This window comes from Meriones unguiculatus, chromosome X (assembly GCF_030254825.1).
Source record: "Meriones unguiculatus strain TT.TT164.6M chromosome X, Bangor_MerUng_6.1, whole genome shotgun sequence".
Taxonomy (NCBI): Eukaryota; Metazoa; Chordata; class Mammalia; order Rodentia; family Muridae; genus Meriones; species Meriones unguiculatus.
Window position 1 is genome coordinate 20,944,086 of NC_083369.1, and position 10,122 is coordinate 20,954,207.

At 36.1% G+C, this 10,122-nt stretch overlaps 1 protein-coding gene across 5 annotated transcripts in view; it reads left to right on the forward strand.

Annotated features, from left to right (window-relative positions):
- Window positions 1–9,195, forward strand: part of Heph (hephaestin) — a 131,154-nt gene extending 121,959 nt beyond the window's left edge. For all 5 annotated transcript variants that reach the window (XM_060375504.1, XM_060375503.1, XM_060375502.1 and 2 more), the window contains 2 exons: window positions 1,261–1,305; window positions 3,839–9,195. In XM_060375504.1, the coding sequence (XP_060231487.1) occupies window positions 1,261–1,305; window positions 3,839–4,071 (278 nt within the window). In that variant the 3' untranslated portion in view covers window positions 4,072–9,195. The remainder of the gene's footprint in view (window positions 1–1,260; window positions 1,306–3,838) is intronic.
- The last annotated feature ends 927 nt before the right edge of the window (window positions 9,196–10,122 follow it).

A 10,122-nucleotide genomic window follows, 5' to 3' on the forward strand; every position in this document is an offset into this window, starting at 1 on the left:
TTTCTTCTAATTTTTGTTGTGAATGTTATCTGTATCCTATGTTTTCTTGGGTGTAATTGTTTTCACTGAATTGGTGTTTTCCTTCTAGTATCTTCTGTAGGGCTGGGTTGCTGTGCAGATATTGTTTAAGTTTAGTTTTGTCATGGAATATTTTGTTTTCTCCATCTATGTTGATTAAAAGTTTTTCTGGGTAGAGTAGTCTGAGTTGGCTTCTGTGGTTCAATTTAACATTTTAATATCATTTTTACTGATTAAATTTCTTATCTGACAGCTTCCTGAATGTTTATTAGTATATTCTGATTACTCACTCTGGCTAAGAGATGGCTCAGAGCTTAACAGCATTGGCTGTTTTTCTAGGTGACTCAGGTTCTGATTACTCTCTCCCTCTTTAACTACCTTTTTCCCTATCACCCTCCTGCAAACAGTTTCTTTCTCAGATTCATGACTTTTATGTTGGTTTTGTGACATTCAGTTTAATCACAGCCACCTGTACGATCATTGAATTGGAAGTATTTGTTAGAGCCTGGTGAGATCATCACTGAGTACTTAGCTGGAGGAAGTGGTTTTCACTCTCCCTGAATCTGTCTGTAGCAATGTCCAGCCATGATGGGCAGAGACCTCTGAGGCCCTCCTACATTTATGCTTGACTGTTGACAGTACCATTCTTGGACAGACTCAGTGCAGTGGGTGTATCTTGTTCAGGAGATCACATTTGGCAACCCTTCTCTATATCTTCCAGGACTTAAATTTTTTGTGATACTTTTTCCCAGTGTTCTTCAAGCCTTACAGTAGATAGTATAAATGTACTGTTAAGGGTTAAGCACCCTGTGCGGCTATATGCCTTGGCTTTCATCATTGTTCACAGGAAAGTGACTCTTCTTTCCTTAAGGCTGAGAAAATAATATATTTATACGAATAAATATAACCATTTCAGAGGTTGCTGATGCTATGTTAATTTGCTCAACAACAGTATTCTGTACTGGTTACCACACAGGTCCTATGATATGCCCTGCTATGTTTTTTGTTTTGTTTTGTTTTTTGTTTTTTGTTTTGTTTTGTTTTGTTTTACTATGTTTAAAATAGCAGGCATGGATTCCCTTGCTGTTAGAGCAGATTTCAAATCTAAAAATTCAATCAGAGAGACTTTAACAAAGAAGCAAATTCCAAAAGAACTTGCTCTTTGTAATGTAAATATCCTATAGAAATCCTATAGATTAGTACAAAGAATAATAAGGTCAACCTCTTTTCTTTTTTCCACAGAACATTTCAGTACTATTACTCCCATTACCAAAGAGATTGGAAAAGGTATGTATAACGATGTATATACACTAAGAAGTTACATGTGGAGTTTGTGTGTGTGTGTGTGTGTGTGTGTGTGTAATGTGATACTTCTAGCATGACTAAACTCGGGCACCATAATATAATGCCTTAAGATTTATGTAAGATGTCTGACGCCAGAGAACTAGGATTCAGTTATCTTCAACATGTTTCTTTGTCTCCTGTGTTCCCCGTTACCTTTGGAGTTGGGAAAACAACCACATCCTCAGATAGAAAGCTGTGTTCCTAGCCCACAAACTATTAGTGAGGGAGAAGAAAATTTTAAATCCTGCTGGGTAAGACATGAAAGAGTTATGGCAGAAACAAGAATTCCTACATGGACAATATGAGACTAGAACAAATACCAAATATCCATCAACAACTACTTTTATTTTTTTCTTCTTTTATCTATGGAATACCAAGTAATTGTAACTTGGGGTCTATTCTAATAAAATATGCTTTTCCTATAATGTTTAGGTCAAAATTATGCTTTCATTTTTTTCTCCTTGTGCCTTTTACCAGGAAATATTCAAAAAATCGTGTGAGGTACAAGGACTATTAGACCCAGGTGTGCTATCATGTCTGATATCCCTACACTTGGGTAGTAGGGCATGAGAACCATAGGCTCCAGGCAAGACTAGACTCATATTGAGACTGTGTCCCAAAAGATTTTTTTAAAAAGACACTAAGGAATATCAATTTACTCTGGACATTTTCAGCTCTACTAAAACCAACTTCCCATTAGTAAATTCCTAATGACCTATAGAAGTTTCTCATGAATTGTTAACCATGGACTGGGGTATATCCAGGAGAGATAAGTAATAGGTAAGATAACCTTGAAAAGACAGTGCCTGAATTATATTTCCTTCAACTCAAGTAATCCAAATATATACACATTTATCACTTGTTACATATGTATATTTGGATATACAGACATATGTAAATATGTATGTATATATGTATGTATATATATTTGTGCATGTTCAAATGTATATATTCAGTATATATACATATGAATATACATATATACTATGTGTGCATTTTCATTTATTTATTTATTGATTGATTTATGTTTTTCAAGATCGGGTTTCTCTGTGTAGCCTTGGCTATTCAGGACTCACAGAGATCACCTGCTTCTGCTTCCGAGTGCTGGATTACAGGCGTATGCTATGGTACCTGGCTATGTGCACTTTTCATAAACTGTCACTTGAAGAAAAAACTGTCAAGATCTAATACAGCAAACTAATTTTCTAAATTCGAAGTTTGTTCAGGGTCACAAGAGAAAAACATGCCAGAATATAAATTCACAACCAGAATGCTGTTCAGTTTTATTTGAAGTTATTTTTTTTCAGTTCTGTGAAAACATTCATTCATCCAATGCATTCATCAAACAAGTGTCAATTACCAAAGGCACACACACACACATACACACACACACACACACACACACAAATAAGACATAATTGCTACTTTCCACTGCCTAAAAAGAATGGGACTCTGAAACAATAATTGTAATGGTAGAGGCTGTGCACAGAAAAGGTAAACAGCAATACTATCTTATAATTATTGTATATTTGCTGTTTACCAGGTGCCATGCTAAATACTCCATGTATATTATTAGCTCATTTAAATTTGATAATAGTCCCCTTTGTTACAAAAGGAGTAAACTAAGATTCATTAGGGATTCAGCCACTTAGCCCCAGATTACAGACTAGATAAACCATAGATTCAGAAAGAATGAATGCAATTTGGAAACCTAGAAGAAGGCACCATTAATTGTCCAAATGAATTGCACTTGGAGCTAGAAAAGTGAGAAAAAGGAAGAAAGTAGTCAGGCAAAGTAAGAAACATAAACAAAGAATCTATAAAAGTACCATCAATTATGGGAAATAAAGATTGGGTTTCAGTGGCTAAATAATAGCAGGTAAGACTAGAATGGTAGTTTTGAGTCTGACTGAGAGGACTGGAATGTGTGACTTCAAATTCTGAGCTTTGCCTTGTAGATCATTTGAAAACAATGGAATGTTTGTATGGCATAAACTATCACAGTCATTAGGAAAAATCAATATGGAATTACTATTAACATGATCCACAAGAGTCCATACAGAATTGTGGCAAGCTGTCACAGTCTAATGGTCAAAACAAGCATTTATTAGCTGAATTTGACACAACATTCTTCACGAAGTTTCACTTATTTCTCCTAGTTCTGCCCCCCTAAGTCTATGTAGACCAAGTTTAATTATTTATTTATTTTTCTATAGCACAAGATTTTAAGTATTCTTCAGTGACCCTTAGGTCTTCTCATGGGCAAACAGAATAGGTATATTGCTGATTATCAAGAAGAGCATCCAGCTGTGATATTATGATCATCTGATCATAAATTTAAACTCTATTTTTAATAGCTGGTATTTTGAAAGATGGAGACAAATCTTCTGTCCTCCATGGGCTTGTTTTTCTCTAGGAAATGTCTGTAAAAGGTAACCTCATGTATGTGTATCCCCTTTCTCTTCTTCCACTTCAGCTGTGATCCTAAGGGACATTGGAGGAGGAAATGTGAAGATGCTGGGCATGAAGATCCCCATAAAGAATGTTGAGATTGTGTCTTCTATTTTGATTGCCATATGTTTGGTTCTACTGCTCATTGCTCTGGCTCTTGGTGGTGTAGTCTGGTACCAGCATCGACAAAGAAAGCTTCGGCGCAACAGGAGGTCCATTCTTGATGATAGCTTCAGGCTTCTCTCTCTTAAGCAGTAATAGCTGAATCCCGAAGATATCATCAGAAAACACATCTGTTTCTAGGAAGCTGTGCGCTAACAGGAAACTCTTTTCTCAGAGTGTGAGAGGTTGTGAAGAGGCAGAGGATGGAATCAAAATTATCTGTGTATTCTTTATTTATTTATGTGGAAATCATTATGCTTTCTTTATTTTCTGTGCCACCTGAGGCAGTTCTTTTGTATACAAATTTCAATAGCTAAGATATGTCACCCTTCAGTACTGGAAGGTACAGAAATTCCTAGGACATAATCATTCTCACAGAATATATATCAAGAAAAGACTATCTAATTAGGTTTCTAATTCCTGTACCTAGATAGACAAGTAGACTTTTAATTGAAGCCAAATGATGAGCCACAAAAAAGTAACCCATAACTAAATAAAGGACCAAGAACATATGTATGATGAATTAGAGGTGAGGTGAGGAGTAGGAATCCAGATTTTACTTTAATTATCTTTGACAATGGACTGTTGAAGAAATAAATGAATGGGTTGTGGTTGTTATGAGTACCTGTGGAAAAAGGAGCACTTGTAAATCAGTCATTTACGTTTCTATACAGTGGTACTGAAGGAAATTTTGAGTGTCCTCTTCATGTTTGAGGTAGCAATCTTGTCCATTGAAGTACTTATTAAAAGACTAGAATACTGAGTTTGGTAATTTTGATGATTCCCATGCTTCTGGGAGGTGAGATTTCACTTTAAACAAAAGAATTTCAAGGCTCTGGGGAGGCATCTTATAGATCTATATAACATTTGTGGATTCTGGAGATTTGTGTGCTGTTTCATTTCAAGTCAGAGGGGTAACATCCCAGAGGAGAAGTTCAATGGGTGCTAAATATTTTGGAATGTCAAAAAAATGTCCATAGAAGGTACTGAAACGACAACCCTACTTGTCTACTGGGCAAAGAGAGATAGGTGCATACATGGTAATTTAGTGGGAGGGGTGGCTATTGGAATATAAGAGGTATGTCTGCAATTTATACACCTCTTTATAGAACAGAATCCTTCCTTCCTGTGCCTTACAGCAATATCCCTTTGTTGCCACCATGTTTATTCCTCTCTGAAACTTTGTTCAGAAAATACAGACAAGAAAATAGGAATGGCGTAAGATAGCCCATTCTCACCATAGTTTCCACATGGCAAATGAAGAACAGAAGGAACATCATGGAGAGTAATGATATTAGCAATGGGATGGGGATATAGCTCAGTGGTAAAGTGATTGCCTAATATAAGAGGGTCCCTGGGTTGAAAAAAAAAAGCAGCACAAAGGAAACAAAAGAGAAAATAAGGTAATAACAGAAATGCATAGTGATCTGCTTACACATAGCAAAGCATTCTAATTCCTGATAGATTGGACTTGCTTGGTTCATTAAAGTGGAAATTAAATGATTTTACTTAGGGTGACTCAACTGAAAATTGAGTGGAGACTCGAATTTTCTTGTATTTGATTCCAAAAATTTTTTATTTTCCTTTGTCATGGAAACTTCTACTATTCTTTGTCTTTCTTTGCTACTTGATTTCAAATTGTGAGGTTGCCTAGCAACTTATATACTTAGTTAGCAACCAACAGTGTTCTTTTCCAGTTGCCATAAAATGTTGCATGTTAGAGGGCAGAGATGAAAACAAAAACCAGAATAATGCATTTTGTGTGTTCATAGTCAGTGGCTTTCTGGAAAGTTTTTGGAAATATAGGGAACATAGTGTGGAGGAGCATATTAATTACTCATTATCTTGTTATAGAAATAATATGCCTTCTCAGTGAGAAATCACTCTGTACAGTTAGAGATAAAGTAAAGGCTTGTAACCAAAGTACATTTAGCTGACTGTGCCTAATACCCAAATAACAGTTGACAATGAATGGAAGATTTTATTAACATATATACCTTAGGTTTATGCATCCCACAAATACGGTTATCCTTCAAACTCTTTTAGTCCCAGCCCAAGGTTAACTTTGAGCAATTTAAATTGTCAGGAGACTGCAAGTACTGAGGCAGATATGAGATTTATACAGCAAGATATTGCCATAATGTAAGTATACTAGTGTTATTCCTTTTTGACTAGTTGTTTCCCAGGATCATTCTGCCCACACAGAAGAATTGTGACACTGTGAGACAGTAAACAGATTCCTCCTTCTTATATTCTTGCAGAAGCTATTTTAGATTTGACTAGAATTTGATCTCTTTGATGGAAAGTTCTGTGGAAAATTATTTAGCTCTGTCCTAGGAACCTGAGATCAAGGTGCTCCAGCTAATTTATATTCACTTCTGTTAAACTGTCTGTTTGTGCAGACCTCCCTGTCCAGCTAACTGCTTATCCTAGCTCTTGTTAAACTGCTAGATTGTATAAAGCTTATCCCTGCAGCTGCTAAGGAAGATAGCAGGATATAGTTTTGCCTGTAAGATCCCCTTACTCTAAATTTCAATACTATGCTTCAGTCCTGAATACCTGAGTGTTGTCTTAGCTGGCTAGAATAAAGACTTTCAATTGGCCATATTCTGTGCCCAAGTAATTGCCTCTGGTGGGCTCCCTGTAACAGAATCACATTTTTCCTAATAGGAACATGGGGAACTTAATGGCAGACCAAAACTTAGTGATGGTTGTGGCTCTATGCTGTTCCAACTCCAGCTGCCCCTTAAAAGTATATCATTTGTATAGGAATGAGGGCCCAATGGCTGGTCATACTAAGTAAACATTCATACCCTAGCATCCTAAATTTTACTTATCGGTAACAGGCCTGGTAGACATGCTACTTATCTTTGAGTTATTTTGGAGGCAATGCTCCTTAGATTAAATTTCACTTGTGTGACTTAATTTTATAAGCAAACTTATTAGTAAGTCCTTTATAATATCAGTTTTTACAACATTAAGATTCTTCTATAACAATTCAAGTGTTAGTATTTAAAACTTTTCAAATTGATAATATTTAGGGACAGCAGAGCCCTCCCCACCCTTTGCCCTGTTGTTTATGTGAATATTAATGAAAATCAAGTCTATTTTGGGAAATCCAGTCAATTAGTCTTAAAACTTACATGTATCTGGGAAGTTTTTAGTATGAATACATAAGACTAGGATGTGTAGGTATGGCATGATGCATTTAAAAAGGCTTATTTTTAAAATTAATTTTAACTGTGTATGTGTGTGTCAGAGATGGATCAAGGTCAGAGGCATCAGATCCCCTGAAGCTGGAGTTAACAGATAGTTGCAAGCCATTGAATATAGGTGTTGAGAATTGAACACAGGTCCTCTGCATGAGCAGTATTTGTTCTTAATCAATGAGCCATCTATGTAGGCAAGCATAACGCATTTTGTTCCTGTGAGTAATTCTGCCTCCAATCAAAATGAATCTTAGAGTCTTTTTATTTTTGAAAAAGATGTATTTTTCACTGAAGTTGTTCCAAATATAGATATAGTGAGGCACTGTGCAAAAAAATAATTAGATAGAATTTCCATACTGTTCATTGCTCAAAGCAGACGTTTTCAACATCAAGACAACAGCGTGACTTATTTGCTTTCTCTCCAGGAACATCTTTATTTTTTTCAACTATTTTGTTTCATTTATTATTATTGTAGAGTGCATTCTAGAGCATGTATGTGGAGTCCTGAAAACAATGTCTCACCCCAGACCTCACTGTAGGTTTCCAGGAATTGACCTTATGTTATCAGGCTTGCATAACAAGCACCTTTATCCAGTGATCCATCTTTTTTTTTTCTCTCATGAATTGCACACAGAACAACATTTTCCCTTTTCTCCCAGCACCCCACTCACTCCACTCCTCTTCTGTTCCCCCTTCACCCAGGAAAGAGCAGTCCTCCCAGAGATATTAACCAAATATGTCATGTCCAGTTACAATTAAACTAGGAGCCTCCCCTCATATTAAGGGTGAAGAGGCAACCCAGTAGAAGGAAATGGGATGCTAAAGCAGGCAAGCAAAAAAGTAAAAAACAGCTCCTGCTCCCAGTGTGACACCTCGCCAGACTCAAATATCTTTGTTTTTTTTTCTTTGTTGATTTCTGCTTCAGTTAAAAGCTTAACCATTTGTTAGCTTTTGCATATTGTGGCTAATGCAGGTAACCCCAGCACTGAGCTATAAAACACCACAAGTTCATAGTCAGCCTAGAGTACATAGTAAGTTCCAGACTAGCCTGGGCTACTGAATAAAATTGTTTCTCAAAACAAACAAGACAAAAAAAATCTCACAACTATTTGTTGCCTGGACTATTGTACTCTTTCTGTTATTTATCTCAGATTCTTTCTACACTTATAATTGATTTTCCCACACGGAAAGGTGAGATTTCAAAAATATAATTAAACCACTAGTTTGAACAACATATTCTACATTTAGATCTCCCTAAAGATAAGTAGACCCTGGAGATAATTAAAGAGGCAACAACAGAAGGAGAAAGGAAATCAGTAGATAGGGCAACAAGGCTGAAAATGTAATATGTTAGTTTTGCATCATATGATTCTCTACCCAGAATAGCCAAGTCACAGCATTCAAACAAACAAATAAAACAAAACAAACCAAGGTGAAACATAATCATGGAAATAGCCAAAGAGTGACAGTGAACTGGGTGACAGTGGGCATCTTTTAGTAATCCTGGAAGCTGGAAGGAAGTGTTACAGTATTTTTCAAGTGAAGAAAGAAAAAGATTACCAAAGCCAAATATCGCACACACACACATAGGTTTAACACTTGGAATACAGATTGGGGAAGACTGGAAGACTGACGTTCATGGTCAATTTAGACAACATTGAAGGTTTGAAGTTAGCTTAGGCTACAGACTAAGAAGCTGACTGACTCCATTATTCAAAATTATATATCTCATGAAGAGTCTGCATTTTCTAGAGTTGTATATTAATACATTTCTTGTACTATGTACTACACGGTCTGGCCTTTTTTTTATATGTGTTGACATCTTATTTTTAAAATGATTTCTGAGTTCTTTTTTACTGTATAGAAATAATGTATTTTTTTCAGTTCTCTTATTGTGGACATTTGAGTTGTGCTTATCAGAAAGAGGTGCATTGAACATCCATGTTAAACAAAATTAAATGATATTATTTAGCCTACAATAAAGATTGTGTATAGACAAATTCAAATTAAAGCTTTTTGTTTTTTTTAAACTACAGTGTACCCAAACTAGAAATCAGTAGCAGAAAAAAAATCAGGAAATACTTCATGGATAAAAGAAAAAGTCTCACTAGCCCTCAGAGTATGATTTTAAGTTGAGGTCTTTAGGCAAAAGAGACTTAAGTGCAGACTAGAAGTTAATGATAAATGTGATCCTATCTTACCCCCATGAACAGCCCATTAGAGGTGTGTCCTTAGAGATGGGAATCAGGGCCTAAGGGCTGACTGTTAGTCCAGGCTCTCTCCTCTGCTATGAGAATGCAGCCTAAGGGTTGATCAATCCTGGCAAATAAATATTTCCATCCTAGAATCCTCAATTTCCCCTATCCTTAGCAAGCCTGTTCAGCTTGGGTGATTAATGTCTCCCAAGCAAATCTGAGTAAATCCTTTATAATACCAACTCTATTACTTCTACATCAATTATCATTATTTATTTTAAGACTGCTTGAAAGAAAATAGTAAGCGAGTGCTATGCACAATTCCATTCCCATAATGTTGTCATCATACATGAACTATACAAATTCCTTAAGGTCAAAGACCAATTTTGACATCCAGGTTAAACTGAGCCAGGGCGTGGATCACTCAGACTTTTTTTTTTCTGAAGGAACAATACTTGGTTCTCTGCTGCCAGCAAAATACTTCCTGGGGCCTGTGGGAATTTTCTGGGGCCAAAAAAAAAGGGGGGTAAGGGAACTCTCTCTTTCTCTGTCTCTGTCTCTCTCTCACACACACACACATACACACACCATTGATGAAGCAAGCTTCAATAAGCTCTAACTACTTTACATATATACATACACATACACACATTAAATGGATGGAATAAAGCTCCAACAAACTTTACACATACATAAATACATACATGCATATATGCATATATACACATGCATTTGGTGGGTGC